The sequence below is a fragment of the Xiphophorus couchianus genome, chromosome 2 (assembly GCF_001444195.1).
Source record: "Xiphophorus couchianus chromosome 2, X_couchianus-1.0, whole genome shotgun sequence".
NCBI classification, from domain to species: Eukaryota; Metazoa; Chordata; class Actinopteri; order Cyprinodontiformes; family Poeciliidae; genus Xiphophorus; species Xiphophorus couchianus.
Window position 1 is genome coordinate 4,342,630 of NC_040229.1, and position 20,176 is coordinate 4,362,805.

At 46.9% G+C, this 20,176-nt stretch overlaps 1 protein-coding gene and 1 long non-coding RNA gene across 2 annotated transcripts in view; one reads left to right on the top strand and one right to left on the bottom strand.

Moving 5' to 3' along the window:
• Positions 1–20,176, top strand: part of plcg2 (phospholipase C, gamma 2) — a 69,547-nt gene that overhangs the window by 1,610 nt on the left and 47,761 nt on the right. Inside the window, exons 2-26 of the mRNA XM_028005673.1 lie at positions 3,677–3,868; positions 5,240–5,389; positions 6,268–6,361; positions 6,434–6,481; positions 6,975–7,059; positions 7,173–7,253; positions 7,327–7,370; positions 7,462–7,534; positions 8,033–8,134; positions 8,225–8,343; positions 8,622–8,707; positions 8,789–8,906; positions 8,978–9,146; positions 9,241–9,336; positions 9,932–10,018; positions 10,553–10,722; positions 10,797–10,997; positions 11,948–12,070; positions 12,374–12,554; positions 12,646–12,711; positions 12,788–12,897; positions 12,974–13,070; positions 13,281–13,353; positions 13,569–13,741; positions 16,377–16,479. Of these exons, the coding sequence (XP_027861474.1) occupies positions 3,685–3,868; positions 5,240–5,389; positions 6,268–6,361; positions 6,434–6,481; positions 6,975–7,059; positions 7,173–7,253; positions 7,327–7,370; positions 7,462–7,534; positions 8,033–8,134; positions 8,225–8,343; positions 8,622–8,707; positions 8,789–8,906; positions 8,978–9,146; positions 9,241–9,336; positions 9,932–10,018; positions 10,553–10,722; positions 10,797–10,997; positions 11,948–12,070; positions 12,374–12,554; positions 12,646–12,711; positions 12,788–12,897; positions 12,974–13,070; positions 13,281–13,353; positions 13,569–13,741; positions 16,377–16,479 (2,833 nt within the window). The 5' untranslated portion in view covers positions 3,677–3,684. The remainder of the gene's footprint in view (positions 1–3,676; positions 3,869–5,239; positions 5,390–6,267; positions 6,362–6,433; positions 6,482–6,974; positions 7,060–7,172; positions 7,254–7,326; positions 7,371–7,461; positions 7,535–8,032; positions 8,135–8,224; positions 8,344–8,621; positions 8,708–8,788; positions 8,907–8,977; positions 9,147–9,240; positions 9,337–9,931; positions 10,019–10,552; positions 10,723–10,796; positions 10,998–11,947; positions 12,071–12,373; positions 12,555–12,645; positions 12,712–12,787; positions 12,898–12,973; positions 13,071–13,280; positions 13,354–13,568; positions 13,742–16,376; positions 16,480–20,176) is intronic.
• Positions 64–6,260, bottom strand: LOC114137588 (uncharacterized). Its single transcript, XR_003594033.1, has 3 exons — positions 5,695–6,260; positions 5,078–5,082; positions 64–76 (listed from the first exon to the last, which is right to left on the bottom strand). It is a non-coding gene; the product is annotated as an uncharacterized LOC114137588 (long non-coding RNA).

The window sequence follows — 20,176 nt, forward strand, 5'->3', positions numbered from 1 at the left end:
ACTGTCAGGGGGTTCTGTTTGGGTTCGGTCACTTCCAGCCAACAGAACTGGGATCACGATGAAGATCAGATCTGAGCTCGACTAGTCAGGCTAAACAGACTCAAGTTATTGATCGGCTGATCCATTCTTCGGCTGATCAGATTCTGAACGGATCAGAACCGCTGATCCACAGAGAGCCTGAACCAGAAAGAGTCCTGGTTGCTAGGCAACGCTCTCTGCCTGTACCTGCAGCTCTTCCTCACCTGTTCCAGTGAAGCTGCTGGTGGGTTACTGGGGTTACTGGTTACGTAACCAGAAATGTAACGCCTTGCTTTTTCAAATCCAGCACTCAGACTGCAGTTACTTATCAAAACCACTTTGCGTTACTATTTTCTTTTGTAATTTGAAATCTTTAAAATCCTTCTTCGTGTTTTCCAAACAATAGATCACAAAATCTGAATATAGAGAAAATATTGAAACTCTTATAAACGATTTTTGGACATGAAATTGTTTTTTTTTCTTCTATCTGAAGTGTTTGAGTTTTTCTCCGAGTAGATTTGGACCTTCGGGTCGATGCGCTGCCTCCATCTCTGCTTCACCCAGAAAGAGCTAGAAAGAGAGAGAGAGAAAGAAAAAGAGAGAGAGAGCGCCTTCCTGGTATAAAATTATTCATACCAGGGGTGTGAATACTTTCTGGTGGCAGTGGAGATGGTTCTGATCCAGAGCTGCACTGTGGTCCTGGACGGGTCGGAGTTCTGGTGGCGTGCTGCCGCCGCCTCAGAATGAGGAAATGAATTAGAGGGACTGGCCCTTTAAGGAGGAGTTGAATATTAACCTGGACCGATAGTAATTTACCCGGCAACACTCTGCAGGTGGCTCTGACCCGGGTCGGTTCCAGCAGAAACTTCTGGGTTTCATCCCAACAAAAGCAGAAAACCCAGGAAGAGAACACGATTCCCAGCGATGGATCGGGTCCAATAAACCCGATCGGGTCTTAAATGAACCCTGACCGGGTTTCTATGTAAACTGTTATTGTCTCTGTGGCCTTAATTTGATAGTGAATTAGTAATGAGAGAGGGGGCAAAGGTCACCAGGCCGGGACTCCAACCATGTGAGCCGGGCTTCACTCAGCGCCTCTCGGTTCCCGACAATAAACCGGGTGCTGCTGGTATCATGCGTTCATCATAATATGAACACATGAATGTGGGGTTATTAAAGCGTTCAGAGGGAAAAGCTGCAGCCGGTTAAATATTAAAATCAGTTTATATCTGACTTCTCTCATTTACATTTCGTATCCATGGAGACAGAAGAAAGCCTCTAATTTCTATCTTCAGCAGTTTTTCCACTGACGGCCTGCTGGCTCTGAGAATACGATGTCAGGAAATATGACGACTTATTGATTTATTGATTGGTTTTGCTCATTTTGCTCAGTTCATTTGGAAACTTTAATGTGTTTTATTGGGACTTTGTGCACAAAGTAGATCAGAGCTGTGAGGTGGAAGGAAACTGAGAGCAAATCACTCTGAGCACAGTGAAACATGGTGGTGGCAGCATCATGCTGTGGGGAAGAAGCTGGATGGGGCTAAATCTGGACAAACCCGGAGGAAAAGCAGTTAGAGACGAGCTGAACCCGGAGCTTCCCTGTCTCCACAGCAACGCCCCTGAACCTGCAGCACATCCTGATGCTGTGGAGCATCTCTGACCCAGGAAGAGATGACCCCCGAAGACCGTGACGTCACACCCGGCCTGACGCCGCAGAACGGCGGCTACATTCCTCCATCATTATGTGCAAACCCTTCAAATGTTGCAACAAACAAAGAGAAAATGTGCATTAGGCGTGTTTCTGTTTCCGTTTCCTGGTTTGGAGCAAATCAGCTGGTCTGCTGTTACTTTACCAGATGTTGTTGCTAAGCATGGCTGTAGTAAACAGGAAGTAGATGTTGCTAGCTAGACGTCTACTTCCTGTAGCCAGAGTGTCCGTCCATTCTGGAGTTTTGCACTTTCCTCAGTTTGGTTCCTCTGGTAAGGCTCACATTCAGCGTCTGTTACGTCAGAACTTTGGTAAATGTGTTTCAATCTCCAGTTAGCCTGTTAGCACATTAGCATGCTAATTCTTTTCAGAAGAGTCAGAAGCCACCTGAAGTGAACGAAAAAGTTTTTTTATGAAATTGAGAAACTCTGAACTTTCCTGTTTCCATCAACCTTTTCTAATGTGACGCTTCAGATGTGTGTAAAATCTCCACACCCTTGATCCCAACACACACACACACACACACACACACACACACGCAAACAGGGAGCATCAGGAGCAACACACACAGCTTAACGCGCCACAGAGGAAGAATCCATTTCCTGTTTCCTGATGGACCAACAGGAAGCAGGAAGTAGAGGCTGCAGGGTCTCGTTTTCTCCTTGCCGATTGGCTGAGACGAGGCCTGATGGTCCTAGCAGAACCTCTCTGGTCCGAACCCAGTTCTGCTCTTCAACCTGAGTTCTGTAGCCGCTTCAGTTGCTGAGAAATCTGTAATAACTAGAAAACACTCTTTGGCATTTAATCGATCCTCCGTCTTCCTGGTCTAATTTACTCCTTTGTCATAGACAATTCTAGAAAAGAACTAAAAATCCCCTGGGGGGGGTTTTCCAGGAGGTCAGAGGTGAAGCGGTTGTTGGAGAGAAGCTGCTGGTGAATCGGATCAGCAGAGGAAGTAGCTGCTGGTTACACAACGTTGCTGTTTCTGGCAGCTGAACACTATCCGCTCTGTTACATGTTAACGCCGCTCTGCTTCCTGAAATTATGGAAATGCTTCAAGCGATTCTGAAGAACTTTATTGTCTGAAAGGGAACTAGACGTCTGAAGCGGGTTTTATTTCTGCAGATCCGTCCAAAGCTTTATTTTTGCTCCATGTTCTCAGGAAACAGGAAGTTTAAATTTGTAGAGTAAGAAAATGAATGGGGCAAATTCAAATAGTTTGTCTTTGGATGTAGAACCAACAGAACTGTGAGATTTGTCATAGAAATGATATTTAGTCAGCTCACATGAGAGCTCTGAACTTCTGGCTGATTTCTGAAAACATCTCCAGGATGTCTGACTGGGAGTGATGGTGGTTCAAACTGGTTCCTCTGGGGATTAATAAACTTTCTGTTTCAAATGAAAAGCAGAGATGATCCACAAAAAGGAGAAAACATGATTCAATCCTGTGAAATGAAACAGTGATGGAAGCAAATTCATGATGAAATATTCCAGGATCTGATCGGCTGCTTCCTCTTTACTTTACTTTATTCATTTATTTAAAACCAGCTCATTATCAACTGGTTTTACTGGGGGCTTACTGAGACTTTAGAACGACTTTATTAGCATCTTGTCCTCATTAATGGACTGCTGTCGTCTCTCTTTACAGCTGAAGGTTTTACTGTGGGAAAGCCAACAAAACTGCAGATTTATGACGTAATAAAAACTCAACAAACTGCTAAACATTAACCACACAAGACGTCCAACAGGTCCAAACGTCCATCAGGTCCATGAAGCTGGACTGGAAGCTCCCAATAGATTCTAAAGAATCCTCTAGAAGCTGCTCACTATTGATTATTCATCAATAATCTATGATGGCGACGAAGCTGAGCTCACTGCTGTGTTAGAGCATGATGATGATGATGACGTAATATTGGTGATGAAGCTCAGCGCCTGCTTCCTGTCCAGCTGCAGCCATGGCCCGTTCCGGCCCGCAGGGCGAGATGACGGAGTACAGGAAGATCGTGATCAAGCGGGACCTGGAGATGGGCGTGGTCATGACGGTGTTCCGGCAGAAGGCGGAGCGGCTCACCGTGCAGGTCATCATGGAGACCCGGCAGGTGGCCTGGACGCGCACCGCGGATAAAACCGACGGAGTCCGTGAGTATACGGCCGCCATTATTCATCCACAGAGAGGAACCAGAACCAGCAGAGGCTTCTGGGAGAAAATCACTGAAATAAACCAGCCTTAAAACCTAAAATGTAAAAGAGCTAAACAAGGTATGAGCTAACTGTAACAAACTGAGTCAAAGTAGAGAATTACATTGAGATCCTTCATGACAAGCTGCTGGTGGAGGTTCAGAGACCTGCAGCCTGCATGAGGAGATTCCAGCTGGAGAAACCACTGCAGAACTCCAGCAGCTCTGACTTGATCGGATCGGATCAGATCGATCACATCAGAACAGATCAATCAGATCAGATCGATCAGATCAGACCGATTGTCTGCCTCATCCTTCATGCTACTAAACAAACCCGACCTGATTTCAGTGTGGACGCTTTCCAACACCAAAGCGACCATCAGAAGAACTTTGGTCCGGTCCGGTCCAAATCCTCTCCCCCCTCCGGTTTTTCCTTCGGATGCCGTTCATGTTGAAGGTTAAAGGTCGCCGTGTGTCCCACATTCGCCCCGCCCATTTTGTTTCCGCCCTTCCGGGAAGTCCGCATTTTTACAACGTTGGCGAAGTGCATTACCCACAATTCATTTCTGCATGTGATGTTTTGTTGTTTTTCCCATCTTCATAGAAAATTTAAAGAAAATAGCTCGACAAGGCACATTAGTAATAAAAAAGTGTGATTTGATAAACTGAGCAGAAAAAAGAGACAAAAAGGAATAGTCACAAAGTAATTGAGGAAAGTAAAACAAAATGTCACAAATGCAAGACAAATTTCAAATCTTAAATCAAGATATTAACATGTTGGTATAAAGACTGGGCTTTTGTGATGTTGCAACGTTTATGCACTCTCTAAAATAAAATTATTTCACTTTAAAAATGGAGGTGATTTTTAGAAAGCAGTATTTGAGAAAAAAAACTTGGCCAGAGGGTTAAATATCATAATTTAACTCTTCATCTCCTGTAAGAAAACCAAATTTTATTCCATTAAAACTAAAGATACGTTGTGAGACTGACTGCTACTGGAGATTCTTCCTACCCACAGCATCACCACCCAGAACGACTCTTTGAAGGGGTTATTAAGGGGTTATTAAACTCTGAATCGGTTCAACCTGAATTGAGGTCAACTCTGGGTAAATCACCATGGTAACAGCTCTGGCCCTCCTCCAGCCGCCGGTTTCCTGTCTGACATCAGGACGCTCCCTCAGCTTCACTTCTCAGAAATGCTTTCGCTTTAATGTCATTCATTTCGTTTGTTGCAATGACCAGCAGGAGGAGCTAAGTGTGGCCTGCTGTGTGGGACGTTAAGGGTTGTGTCCAGTAAGGTCCGGTAAAGTCTGACCCGTTTGTTCTGTTCCAGTGGACCTGTCTGAGATCAGGGAAGTCCGTCCAGGAAGAAACTCCAAAGACTTTGAGCGCTTCAAAGACGGGAAGGACAAACACAACGACAACACCTGCTTCACCATCTTCTACGGCTCCCAGTTCGTCCTCAACACCCTCAGCCTGGGAGGTGAGCACTGCCTTTCTTCTCACTATTCAGGTCAAAGTTCTGCTGAACTGGGTCGGTACCGAACGCCGTTCTACTTGTCCTTTCAGCTGATTTCATTCTGGCTGCCAAACACATTGAAAAACTAAGTACACCCTTTGAGCTGTGATTTTTGTTCCTTATTATTTTTGGTCAGTTATGTAAAGTTTTGCTTTTTTAACCAAAGCAGCTGATTAGCATCTCAAAGCATCGGTGAACTTTGACCCCAAATCCCATCCATCATAACAGTGAAGGATCATATCCCCAACGACCAGACAGATTTAAAAAACAGCAGCAAAAGTAAAGGAGGCGGATTAGCAGAGCTGCTAACAGCTGATGTCATCATGTTGCATCCATGCAGCATCGGTACACCCATGCTAACATGCTAAGAGCAACAGTCTTCTGCTTTGTTGCAACACTGACTGCTACTGGAGCTCCTTCCTGCCTCAGCCAGACTTTCCTTCTTCCAAACATCTGTCAAAGAGTGAAGGGTGTACTTAATTTCATTTTATTTAATACTTCCTGTTGTGTGTGTTTCCTACCCTAAAAGTGAAATTTAACTAATTTCAGAACAGATGACCTTGAACACATTTTCACCACAGCAGAGTGACTCATATTAATGGATGACATCTATGGCTGCTCATCAATTAAACCATGAAAAAGAAGAAGGGAAGCGGGAAGTGAGCAGCGCTGCCCCCGGTGGACATTTGAATACATTTCCATAAATCATTTGCATATTTCTTTGATCTCTGATGGGATGTTGTGATGCGTTTCCTGTTTCAGGAGCGATGAGGTTGTGATGCGTTTCCTGTTGTTGCCTGAGTTACAGCTAACTGGACTAACGGCTTCGCTCGTGTTTGCAGCGGATTCGGTGGACGAGGCTCAGAAATGGCTGACTGGGCTGGAGCTGCTGAGAGAAGAGACGCTGGCAGCGCCGACCCCGGTTCTGATCGAGAGGTAGGCCCGGTTCTGATCCGCTCAGGGCTTCCCCCGCTGCTGCTTCATCACGTCTGTCTGCTCTCCCTCCAGCTGGCTCAGGAAGCAGATGTATTCTGTCAACCAGACCAAGAAAAACAGGTAGGACCCCACTTCACCCTTTAACTAGACCAGAACCCTGAAGGTCCAAACTCACCCTGCTGGTTCTACTGGGACGTTCTGTGACAAACCAACACCAAGCAGAGCAGAAGGAAAAACACTCGGCGTTAAGCAACAAAAGAGCTGAAAAGTGCGGCACGCACTTATATTAATGTCAAGAGAAATCAACATAAAAGATTCTTTATCTGTTTTCTATGTGCAGGTCTGGGCAGCGTCCCAGCAGGTGGCGCTAATTTACCTTATGACGAGCAGCAATCATTCATTCATTCATTCATTCATTCAAAATGTCACCATCTCAAAATGAATAATTAGCTCCATAAATATTTAGTGTCCAAGCTAACTGTCTAGCTTCCCACGTTAGCTCAGAGCTAAATGTTTAGCTAATATGTAAATTCACTGTGGATCTGTAGCAGCACCAGCAGAACCTCACAGAACCATACAGAGGTTCTGTTCTGACCCGGTTCTGTCTCTGCAGCCTCTCTGTGAAGGAGCTGAAGGCGTTGCTGCCGCTGCTGAACTACAAGGTTCCCTGCTCTCGCACTCTGAAGGACAAGCTGCAGGTCTGATGGTTCTGAAGTTTCTCTGAGGCTGAAAGCGGGTCTCCGAGCCGAACCGGTCCAGACGGACGGCGTCGGGTCGGAGCGCTGAAGGCTTCTGTGCTCTGCTGTTGCAGGAAGTGGGAGTGAAGAAGGACCGCCTTGACTTTGAGCAGTTTCATAAGTTTTATAACCTGATGATGTTCGAGCAGAACGAGGTGAGGCTCGGCGCCGCCAACGCCTCATGGCGGCAGCGCAGACCGTTAACCGCTCTCTTCCTTCTGCGTTCAGATCCTGGACGAGTTCAAACGGGAAGCCTGTTCCTTCATCCTGGGGTGAGTGGTCCGCTCTGCTGCACCACCTGCTGCTGCACCACCTGCTGCAGCACATCGCTGCTCTAACCCTGTTTGCTTCTCCAACCTGCAGGAACACGGACAAACCGGACGCTTCAGCCGTGCTGCTGCATGATTTCCAACGATTCCTCATTTATGACCAGAAGGTGAGACTCAGGCGTGTTTAACTGACGAGCAGCAAAAACACACCTGGAATCAGGAAGAAGTGATGAACCAAAAATGAAAAATATTCAACGTTTGAGTCATTATAGAGAAACGTAACAAGGCTGGATGTATCAGCAATGCCTGAAAACCTCACAATAATGACAAACTAGAGAGTTCATGTAACAGTAGAGCGTTACTAACAGTAATTTATACAAACCTACCAAAAACATGGATCTTTTATTCCAGAAGCTTCATATTTGGTGTCGTTTGCTTTATCAACTGAACATAACATTCCAATATTTTGATCCAAAATGAATATTTCACTAGCATATTAGCTCATAGCTAACTATTTAGACTGGAGCTAACTAGTTAGCAGCCGGTCAGAAGCACATCTGCAGTCACAGAGTTAGAAACAGAGTCAGAGCCGATATTCCTCAGAGTAGAAGGTCTCTGCTGGACGTGACTGGTTCTGGTTCTGGTTATTTCTGGTTCTGCTTTAGGAGCCGTGGGCCAACGATCTGAACCAGGTCAGAGAGCTGATGACCATTTTCATCGATGACACCATGAGAAAAACTAACGACCCTGAGTTTACCGTCAGCGAGGTGTTTGACCCGTTTCTCCAGAACGTTGGCCCGTTTGGACCTCAGACCCATGAAGACTGAACGTTTCCTCTGCTGTCTCTCCACCTTCAGTTCCTGAGTTTCCTGTTTTCCAAGGAAAACTCAATTTGGGATGAAAAGTTCTCTGAAATCAACAACCTGGACATGAACAACCCGCTGTCCCACTACTGGATCAGCTCCTCACACAACACGTGAGTTCACCTGAGCGCCAGGTAGACGGTGGGAGGAGGCTCTGGGTCCGACAGAACCAGACCAACCGACCTGGAGTTGGGTCTGTTGGGTTCTGCTGTAGTGATGCTGCGGGCCTCGCCGTCTCTGTTATGAACGTCAGCAGACGGAACGCTGATGATTTCTGCTTCCTTTTCATTTTTGGCCGGTTCATTTGTTTTTCCAGTTGAATTTTCTGAACCGACTGCTATTGGTTGTTGCTCAGAGCCAGGTGTGCATGATGCGGTGCGATCTGTTGCAGGTACCTGACAGGTGACCAGCTCCTCAGCGAGTCGTCCACCGAGGCGTACGTCCGCTGCCTCCGCTGGGGTTGCCGCTGCGTCGAATGTGAATGCCGCGATTCAAGAGTTCTTCAGGTGTGTTGGTGCACCTCAGGCAGCAGGTGACCCAGATGTGTTTGGTTCACAGTGGACTGCTGGGAAGGTCCAGGAGAACCGATCATCTACCATGGCTGGACCAGAACCACTAAGATCAAGTTCGAAGACGTGGTGAAAGCCATAAACGACCACGCCTTCATCGCCTCAGAGTGAGAATCGTAACGATCTGAGCCTGGAGGAGGGGGCGGAGCCAAACACCTGACCTTCCTCTGCTCCTCAGCTTCCCGCTCATCCTGTCCATTGAGGAGCACTGCCCCATCGAGCAGCAGCGCCAGATGGCGCGCATCTTCAAGGACGTCTTCGGAGATAAGCTGCTGGCCGAGCCGGTGGAGCAGTTGGCCGAGCAGCTGCCCTCGCCCACGCAGCTGAGGGGCAAGATCATCCTGAAGGTAGGGGGCGGAGCCAGCCGCCTGAGCTGGGAGCGGGGCCATGAACCATGGACGGAGCGCTATCAGGAAAATCTGCTCTCTCTCCCTCTCGCAGCACAAAAAGGTGAACATGGAGGGCGGAGCCACAGCCAAGGACTTCAGGAAGGGGCAGAAGCAGGGAGACCTGGACATCTGGGACCCGGTGGACCAGGTAGGGCCCCCTGCTGGGACGCTTCAGATGCTCTGCTGATCCACCAATCCACCAATCAAGTTTATTAGAATAACACATTTCAGCAGCACTGCAGCTCAAATGCTTTACGTTATAAATACACAAAAATAAAATGCCATAAAAAACATCGTACAGTCACTATTGGAGAAACCAATAAATATTTTGATGAGAGCCATCGTTAAGATCACAGCAGCATGAAATTAGCAGCTTCAGATTAACAGCATCAGATTAGCAGTTTCAGATTAGCAGCTTCAGATTAGCAGCTTCAGATTAGCAGTTTCAGATTAGCAGCTTCAGATTAGCAGCTTCAGATTAGCAGTTTCAGATTAGCAGCTTCAGATTAGCAGTTTCAGATTAGCAGCTTCAGATTAGCAGCTTCAGATTAGCAGCTTCAGATTAGCAGCTTCAGATTAGCCGGATGAAGTTTCGTTTCTCATTCCAACGGAACTTTTCCTATAATTCTTCTCTCCAGTTGTTTTTGTGCAAACGGCAGAACTATAAATAAATCAACAGGATTTCTCTGCAAGGCCTCATTTTCTGCTTGGTGTGTGAAAATGCGAATGTGCGTTTTCCTCAGCGCTGGAACCGCCACTACTGTGTGATCTCTGACGACAAGCTGTACTACGCAGAGGAGTGTGAGGAGGAAGACGAAGATCCCCGGAAGGTAAACAGCCGATTCCAGGAAAGTTCATCACGTAGAAACAGAAAAATGTCCAAACGGTTCTTCATAGTTTTTATTCCAAAGATCCTTCGGCTCGATAGGCTGCAGTTTGTAAAGTTACTCAGTCAGAAATTAACAGCAATAATTCGATATTTAGCCTTTAATAAGACAACACAAATAGGGGTTAATTTCCTGAAGTTGTATTTTCACCACATTGTTCATTAATGTTAGCTTCAAACTAAGTATTTAGTTAGCAAGCTAAACATTTAGTTGAGTTGATAAACTAAATATTTAGCTTGCTAAATGAATATTTAGTTTGGTGAAAATAGAACTTTAATAAAAGAAGCCCATGTTTTTTCTAGTTTTCCAGACTAAATGACTTTACAAACAGCAGCCGTGCAGCTCTGTACCTTTTCTGATTCAGTCCAACTAAAACTCTTTTAGTCCTTGTTAATCACGACTGATTTCTCTCTGCTGGCCACTGAATGATTTCCAGAGATATTTTCTCAGGTGAATGTTGGTGGTTTGGTTTGTCAGTACCAGGACCTGCACTGTTCGGAGCCCTGGTTTCACGGCCGCATCCAGGAGGGCCGGCTGATGGCGGAGCGCCTGATCCACGACTACTGCGCAGAAACCGGGGGACAGGACGGGACCTTCCTGGTCCGACAGAGCGACAGATACGTCACCGACTTCACCCTCTCCTTCTGGTACGGTCGGAGTCTGATCCGTGACTCGCTGCTGCGCTTTCCTCTGTAACGACGCGCCGGCCATGTGTCTGCAGGCGCACCGGCAGAGTGCAGCACTGCCGGATCCGCTCCAGCACAGACGGAGGCTACGCCTACTTCTTCCTGACCCCCAACCTGCACTTCCCCAGCGTCTACTCTCTGATCGAGCACTACCGGGAAAACCCGCTGCGCTGCCAGGACTTCGAGCTGCGCCTCACCGAAGCCGTGCCCAAGCCGGACCCTCACCTGCAGGAGCGGTTGGTCCAGCGGCGCCGCAGCGTTTCACATGAAATCGCATCGTTTTCCCAAATTGCAGCATTTACATTCAACAGTTCCAAGTTAACAGACAGCAGGCTGACGCCTCGTCACACGCAGCCGGCTCTTGCTCAGAACAAGCACATCATTAAAAACCAATATCGTACACACCTGGCCGCTTTCAGAAAAGTTTTCATTCACATGAACAAATCTGCCCTCTGCGTTGTTTTAAACATGCTAAATAAGATTAAGAGCATCAGTTTGGTATTTCTATGATCAGACAGCGATATCTGATTCTGTTTAGTCCCAGTTGGCCCAGTTGGAGTTGTGGCAGCCGGCCAGCTGCTGTGGCTGGTTGTTCTGGTTTTAGTGAACCACAGAGGTTTAAACAAAGATCCAGCTGTGAGCTCAGAACATCTGCCTGTAAACATCTGTTGGCTGCAGATATGAAAATGAGGCGTGGAACCTGATTTGGTTTGAAAAACAGTTTAATTTCAGAGCAGCAGTGTTTGTTGAAATGGCTTCCTGATCAGCAGATAAATGTTGGTAACAGAAGAATCTGAACTGTTCATGGTTGCAGCAACAGGTGGGGGAGGGGCACCCAATCTGTGGGTCACAGTAGAAAATGCTGTATGTTTGATATCATAATAGCCAACAGCAACGTTCTTCAGAATAAAACAGAACGATCTGTTATGAACGATCACAGCAGCAGGAAGTCAGACATTTGTCTTGCGTGGAGTTTGAACGTCTCCGTGGTAACCGAGGTGAATTATTCCAGGGAAACGAGGCTGCGTTTGAAATATTCCTTATTTTTCTGGTTCTGATTCTGGGAAGTGTCTGAACCAGAAACCAGATCTGCGTTCTGTCAGCCAGCATCAGGTCTGGACGTCCTGTCCAGGTTTTCAGCAGCAGCTGTGAGTGGAGCGGTGACGGCTGGTTCTGTGCTCCGCAGATGGTTCTACAGCAACCTGAGCAGAGGCCAAGCGGAGGATTACCTGCTCAGGATCCCCAGAGACGGAGCGTTCCTGATCCGACAGAGGGAAGGAGAACCAGACTCCTTCGCCATCACCTTCAGGTACAACAACCAACCTGAACTTCGTTTTCATCTAGAGATCCTCTGAGTCTGGCCCGGATGTCTGTACAGTCGCTCTGAGAGAAGCTAGAGGTCCGGCCCGTCAGCAGTCCAGAGAGCCTCTCCTCTCTGACTCCTGTCACAGCTTCAGTATTATTTGAACTTTAGAGATTTAAACACCTTGCTGCCATGGCAAACGGCTATTTGCAGCTAAAAAAGGAGGAGAAACGTTTTAAAAGACCAAACCAGAGAGCGTGCAACAGATCGGCCCTCAGATTCAGAGTCTCACTGTTCTCCGTCCTGCAGAGGCGATGGGAAGGTGAAGCACTGCCGGATCCAGAAGGAGGGCAGCGTCTACCTGCTGGGAACCACCACGGAGTTCGAGTCTCTGGTGGAGCTGGTGAACTACTTCAAGAAGAAGCCGCTGTATCGCAAGATCAAGCTGCGTTACCCAGTGACGCCGGAGCTGGTGGAGCGCTTCAGCGCAGTGAGTTTCTGAGCGAGTGAGAGAGACCGGAGCGAGTGAGAGCGGAGCGCTTCAGGAACTATGAATACTAACAGGTTCTCATGGCTCACAGAACGAGAACTGCTCTTCCATATACATGGAGACATACGTGAAGCCCAATGAGATCGAGCCGTCGCTGGTGGGCAAACGCCTTTTCTGATTTTTCTCCGTGGCTTTTCATTGCAGCAGTTGATTAATCAGCTTTTGTGTTTCAGCCCCAGAATACTGTACGGGCTTTGTACAGCTACCAGGCCAAGCGACCCGACGAGCTGAGCTTCACTAAAGGAGCGATGATTCATAACGTGTCCAAGGAAGTGGACGGATGGTAAGCTCCAACTTCCCCACGGGCCTGTGACCCAGTCCGGTTCAGTCAGCAGTTCACGTTGCTCTCGTTCCTCCAGGTGGAAAGGCGACTACGGAGGGCGACTGCAGCTCTTCTTCCCTGCCAATTACGTGGAGGAAGTGTCCAATTCAGCACAGACTGACGCCAAGGCTCAGGTCAGACCCGAGCTATGTTGCAGTGGGATGTCACGGTCCGTTCTGAGTCGCCACGTCGCTTCTTGAGTCGCCGCGTCGCCTCTTGAGTTACCGTGTCGGCTCTTGAGTCGCAGTGTCGCCTCTGATGCGCCGCGTCGCGGTGGCCTTTGAGGCGCCGTGGTGGCCTCTGAGGCGCCATCATCACTGAACACGTTGTGATGTGACCCACAGGAGATGGAAGACAACCCTCTGGGGGAACTCTGTAAGGGAATTGTGGAGATCTCCATGTACAACATCCAGAACAGTAAGTGACCTTTGACTTAGTTTAGCTTCTGATGAAATGTGAAGGCAGAAGGATTGTGCATCGAGTTCAGTCGGAAGGTCAGTGAATAAAGTCGACTTTATTTAGTTGAATGTTTTGATGACCTTCGCCTAATAACTGTGCTCAAAGTATTCACGCCCTCAGACGGAGGCGAGCTTCCTGTCCAGCAGGTCAGCAGTCTGTCTGTCTGTCTGCAGTGAAGAACGGTAAATACAGGAAGCCGCATGTCCTGACGCTGCAGCACAAGGAGCAGGACAGTGTGCAGTTCGACCTGGCTGCCGGGTCGCTGGAGGAGCTGTTCGAGTGGTACCAGGTGGCCTGGGACGTGACCCAGAGGGAGATGAGCAAGCAGTACCACCGGGAGCAGGAGGTGAGGACGATCCCATGTTGTGGAAAAAAACTATTTCCAAGCACTGTTCAGGTAAAATCACTCTATCAGGTTTATTCATGAATTGTGCACAACTCAGAGAGTCACAGGACAATCAGTAATGAAGCAAGTCTGAAACGGAAAGCTCTGCCAGGCAGAGACAACACATGAGTTTTGTACAAAGGATCCAAAGCCTGGGAATCAGACTGGTTCCCATGCAGCTGAGAAAAACAACGTCCAACCTTGTGCATGAAACCCAAACAGCTTTAACTTGGTGGGAATATACAGAACTTAAAATAAACATATAGCAATACAACTAGCAGGTGTAACCTAACTGTAACATTTCCACATCATGCCACGAATTGGACTGCAGACGCTCCAGCTGCAGCAATAACTGCTGCAGTTCCACCTTCACACGGCCAGAACTTCACCAGAAAAGAAAACAAAGCACCAGGGAAACTCTTCATCTCTCATGGTCACAGCGTCGTGCCACGATGCTGTGACCATGAGAGATGCTATTTGCTATTTGGTGATGTGACGTTCACAAACGATCTGATTCTTCTGAACGGTTCTTCACTATTAACGATAGGACTGGAGCCTCCCTGAGAACCGTTCTTTGTTTTTGCTATGCTCTGCGCACACTGCAGAAGCTATTACTTGATGGGTATTTTAACCTCTACATATAAAGAACCACATAGAGAGTAGTATCACTTCAGCCTTTGCAAAGGGGGAGAGTCTCAGTGGTGCCTCAGAACAACTCCAACTTGTCCCCCTGCAGCAGCCTGGTTTTATTGAAAGTGGGGTGGAGGTCGGTCATAAAACACAAACTTAAAGATAAGGAGTAGAGGGGTCTCTCTGAACTAGCTGAAACCGGTTTCTCCAAGAACAGCATGGTCCACCTCACCTTGTTTCCAGCTTAGAGACAAACTTATTCATGAGATAACTCTGACATTACTGTTCTATTTTATTTTAAAAAAAAAAAAATATATATATATATATATATACATATATATATATATATATATATAATCATCAAATAAATTAACTAACAGAGCGCATGCTCATTGCTCTTTCATTATTTTGGTCACCTGTCAACTGGTTTCATGCAGGAGGAGACAAAGTCACGGTTCTCCTTCTGATTAGTTACTTGTTGCTTCTTGGTCAGTGTTCATAGTAGAGCTGAAACGATTCCTCGAATGATTCCAGTTCCTCGATTATTAAAATTCCTTGAGGTAAATGTACCTGCCTCAAAGCTTTGTTAATTTATGTTTTATTATTTAGCACACCGTGTTCCGGTCGGGACATTATTTGCGTTGCGCTGAGCTCTGACTTCCTCCTCTGAGTTGTTGGCGAAAGCTAAGTGTTAGCAGCATAAAGTCCAATGTTCAAGTTCGGGCCGTGGGGATTTTATTGATCCATGATAACGCCCGGGTTTTCATCGTTTTCGGGGGACCAGTAAGCATCTTTAAAATGACTGGCGCCATGCCTGGAGTACGGCAGCCTTTCTCCTCCGGGAGCTGCTGGTTCAGAGCGAACGGCAGGAAGAGCTGCAGGTATTAATACAGGTGAGCTGATAGACTGAACACGGCGGGCGGCTGAGTAGCTGATGGTTACAGTGTAAGTGTAGCTTTACGGACGAACCGCACAATAAATTTCATATCATCCCGGTCTGAACAAACGGCTGGCGGAGCGTCGTGGCTGGTAGACGAGTTTCTGAGTGCGACGACGAAGGTGCCGTAAAAATCCTGTATTGCTCCCATAGTTCTTACGTTCGTCCCCTGGTCTACCGGTTCCCCGACTTTAGTTCGTCTGGAACCTGGTCTATTTCCTCCCATCTTACTTTGTTCGTTCAACTGCCCCCCACCGCCCCAAAGCTCAAGGAGACATTTCCCGTTTTCTCAAACCCAAAGCTTGTCAGGTTATGGGGCAAGGTGAGGATTCATCTATTAAACTGACTGGAGATAAATACATAAACTAAAAGCTGGAGTATAGACATTTTTATGAGCGTATCCGTGAGCCTGACTCTTTATTATTAAATTGAATATAATTTTAGATCTTTGTATAACTTTTCTTCTGGTTAACTTAGAAAGTGAGCTGTTATTGTTACAGGTTAGTTTTCTAAACTACAGAAAAATAACTGTTAGGGAAGCTAAAAATGAAGTGATATTGACTACAACACTGAAATGAGGATTAGGATTCTTACATTAATCAGTTTTTTTGGTTCAACTCTACAAAGTACTGGTATTCACAAAATGACACAAAGACTAAGAAGCACAACGATAAAACCTTCTGGGTCCGTCATCCGGTCCAGAACCAAACCGATGCCAACAGGCTTCCTACGATTATTTAGTCTGCAGACATTCAAATCTCAGAGCGAAATGTGAAAAGTTTAGGGGCGTTAAGACAGGAAGTTTGTGCCAAACCTTCAGTTTCGTTGGTGAAGATGAACGTGAAAGAGACAAATAATAAAAATAAAGCAGAAGATTTTACTGAGACATTTAGACTGAAACAGAAAATCATGAGAAGATGAAAGTTTGCTGTTTCCGTGGGAGAGTCTCAGACTAGAGCTGAAAACGTTGGTGGTCTGATGGCGTGACTGTACAAACAGGAAGTGGTTGTTCTTTCTGTCCAAACTCAGATAAAACAACAGGAGGAAGTGGAGAAGAAGGCGGAGGTTGCCATGGAGATGTCTGATCTGGTGGTCTACTGCCAGCCTCGCAGCAAGGAGAAAGACCGCTTCGGTAAGCGCACCCTACGCATCAGCTGCACGACAAACCAACAGCGTCACAGAACCAAAACCAACAACGTCACAGAACCAACAGCGTCACAAAACCAACAGTGTCACAGAACCAACAACGTCACAGAACCAATAGCGTCACAGAACCAACAGCGTCACAGAACCAATAGCGTCACAGAACCAACGGCGTCACAGAACCAAAACCAATAGCGTCACAGAACCAACAGCGTCACAGAACCAACAGCGTCACAGAACCAACAGCGTCACAGAACCAAAACCAACAACGTCACAGAACCAACAGTGTCACAGAACCAACAGCGTCACAGAACCAACAGCGTCACAGAACCAATAGCGTCACAGAACCAAAACCAACAACATCACAGAACCAACAGCGTCACAGAACCAATAGTGTCACAGAACCAAAACCAACAGCGTCACAGAACCAAAACCAACAACGTCACAGAACCAACAGCGTCACAAAACCAACAGTGTCACAGAACCAACAACGTCACAGAACCAACAGCGTCACAGAACCAAAACCAATAGCGTCACAGAACCAACAGCGTCACAGAACCAACAGCGTCACAGAACCAACAGCGTCACAGAACCAACAGCGTCACAGAACCAGAACCAACAGCGTCACAGAACCAAAACCAATAGCGTCACAGAACCAACAGCGTCACAGAACCAACAGCGTCACAGAACCAACAGCGTCACAGAACCAAAACCAACAACGTCACAGAACCAACAACGTCACAGAACCAACAGCGTCACAGAACCAACAGCGTCACAGAACCAAAACCAACAACATCACAGAACCAACAGCGTCACAGAACCAATAGTGTCACAGAACCAAAACCAATAGCGTCACAGAACCAATACCAACAGCGTCACAGAACCAAAACCCAACAGTGTCACAGAACCAACAGCGTCACAGAACCAAAACCAACAGCGTCACAGAACTAACAGCGTCACAGAACCAAAACCAACAGCGTCACAGAACCAATAGCGTCACAGAACCAACAGCGTCACAGAACCAAAACCAACAGTGTCACAGAACCAATACCAACAGCGTCACAGAACCAAAACCCAACAGTGTCACAGAACCAACAGCATCACAGAACCAAAACCAACAGCGTCACAGAACCAATAGCGTCACAGAACCAAAACCAACAGCGTCACAGAACCAAAACCAACAGTGTCACAGAACCAATACCAACAGCGTCACAGAACCAAAACCCAACAGTGTCACAGAACCAACAGCGTCACAGAACCAACAGCGTCACAGAACCAATACCAACAGCGTCACAGAACCAAAACCCAACAGCGTCACAGAACCAACAGCGTCACAGAACCAACAGCGTCACAGAACCAATAGCGTCACAGAACCAATAGCGTCACAGAACCAATAGCGTCACAGAACCAAAACCAACAGCGTCACAGAACCAATAGTGTCACAGAACCAAAACCAATAGCGTCACAGAACCAACAGCATCACAGAACCAACAGCGTCACAGAACCAATAGCGTCACAGAACCAATAGCGTCACAGAACCAAAACCAACAGCGTCACAGAACCAATAGCGTCACAGAACCAATACCAACAGCGTCACAGAACCAAAACCCAACAGTGTCACAGAACCAACAGCATCACAGAACCAACAGCGTCACAGAACCAACAGCGTCACAGAACCAATAGCGTCACAGAACCAACAGCGTCACAGAACCAAAACCAACAACGTCACAGAACCAACAGCGTCACAGAACCAACAGCGTCACAGAACCAAAACCAACAACATCACAGAACCAACAGCGTCACAGAACCAATAGTGTCACAGAACCAAAACCAATAGCGTCACAGAACCAATACCAACAGCGTCACAGAACCAAAACCCAACAGTGTCACAGAACCAACAGCGTCACAGAACCAACAGCGTCACAGAACCAACAGCGTCACAGAACCAACAGCGTCACAGAACCAAAACCAACAGCGTCACAGAACCAAAACCCAACAGTGTCACAGAACCAATAGCGTCACAGAACCAATAGCGTCACAGAACCAAAACCAATAGCGTCACAGAACCAAAACCCAACAGCGTCACAGAACCAACAGCGTCACAGAACCAATAGCGTCACAGAACCAATAGCGTCACAGAACCAAAACCAACAGCGTCACAGAACCAATAGTGTCACAGAACCAAAACCAATAGCGTCACAGAACCAACAGCATCACAGAACCAACAGCGTCACAGAACCAATAGCGTCACAGAACCAATAGCGTCACAGAACCAAAACCAACAGCGTCACAGAACCAATAGCGTCACAGAACCAATACCAACAGCGTCACAGAACCAAAACCCAACAGCGTCACAGAACCAAAACCCAACAGTGTCACAGAACCAACAGCGTCACAGAACCAACAGCGTCACAGAACCAATAGCGTCACAGAACCAATAGCGTCACAGAACCAATACCAACAGCGTCACAGAACCAAAACCCAACAGCGTCACAGAACCAACAGCGTCACAGAACCAACAGCGTCACAGAACCAATAGCGTCACAGAACCAATAGCGTCACAGAACCAAAACCAACAGCGTCACAGAACCAATAGTGTCACAGAACCAAAACCAATAGCGTCACAGAACCAACAGCATCACAGAACCAACAGCATCACAGAACCAATAGCGTCACAGAACCAATAGCGTCACAGAACCAAAACCAACAGCGTCACAGAACCAATAGCGTCACAGAACCAATACCAACAGCGTCACAGAACCAAAACCCAACAGTGTCACAGAACCAACAGCATCACAGAACCAACAGCGTCACAGAACCAATAGCGTCACAGAACCAATAGCGTCACAGAACCAACAGCGTCACAGAACCAAAACCAACAGCGTCACAGAACCAATAGCGATTATTAAGGAAGAGTAATTTAACATTAACTTTGGACAAAACGTTTGGCTCTTTCTCCCTTAAACGTCCTGGGATCCTTAGCGGGCGGGCTGCGGCTGGAGAAAGTGAAACAACGACACTGCGCGTTGACGTCACAGATCACAGAGTTTAATCTCATACAAAGCAATCAACAACAAAGCTGCAGAGGTACAGAGATATGCATTTTTCTCAAATAAAAATAAAGACAGACAAGGGGAAGACAGACAAACACGAAACAAAGACAAACAAAAAAGGCAAAAAATAGTGGCCGCTCTCTGTATTTTTTCTCCTTACACGTCATCTTATACTAAAGAGGTGTTTCCCTATTTAATTTATGCAGCCAAGGCGTTCCTCCTGTTGACCAACTGGAAACTCCCTTAGGCACTCAGAGAAACTTGGAACTCCCCTCATTTACGGCAAAGATGTCTGGTTTTTGTCTAAGTAAAAGGGCGGACCACTTAGTGCTAATCCCTGTCTGGTACGGGCGGATCCCTGGCGCCGAAAAGTCCTGATATGAGATTTCGCAGATACCTCTGAAGTCTCTTCCCCCAAACTCCCTTACCTCTGCCCCATCGGAATGCTACTTTTATTGCTCTGTGTGTGGGGGAGGCCCCTGCTTGTCTGAATGCCTGCTATTCAGCTCCTTCCCGCATGCTCAACAGAAAACTGTTCCAAATAAGAGTGCTGAATATACCTTTACACATGTTGTAAGATTAACTGTATTAAGCACTAAAAATAATCATTTTTCCTTAACACGTCACAGAACC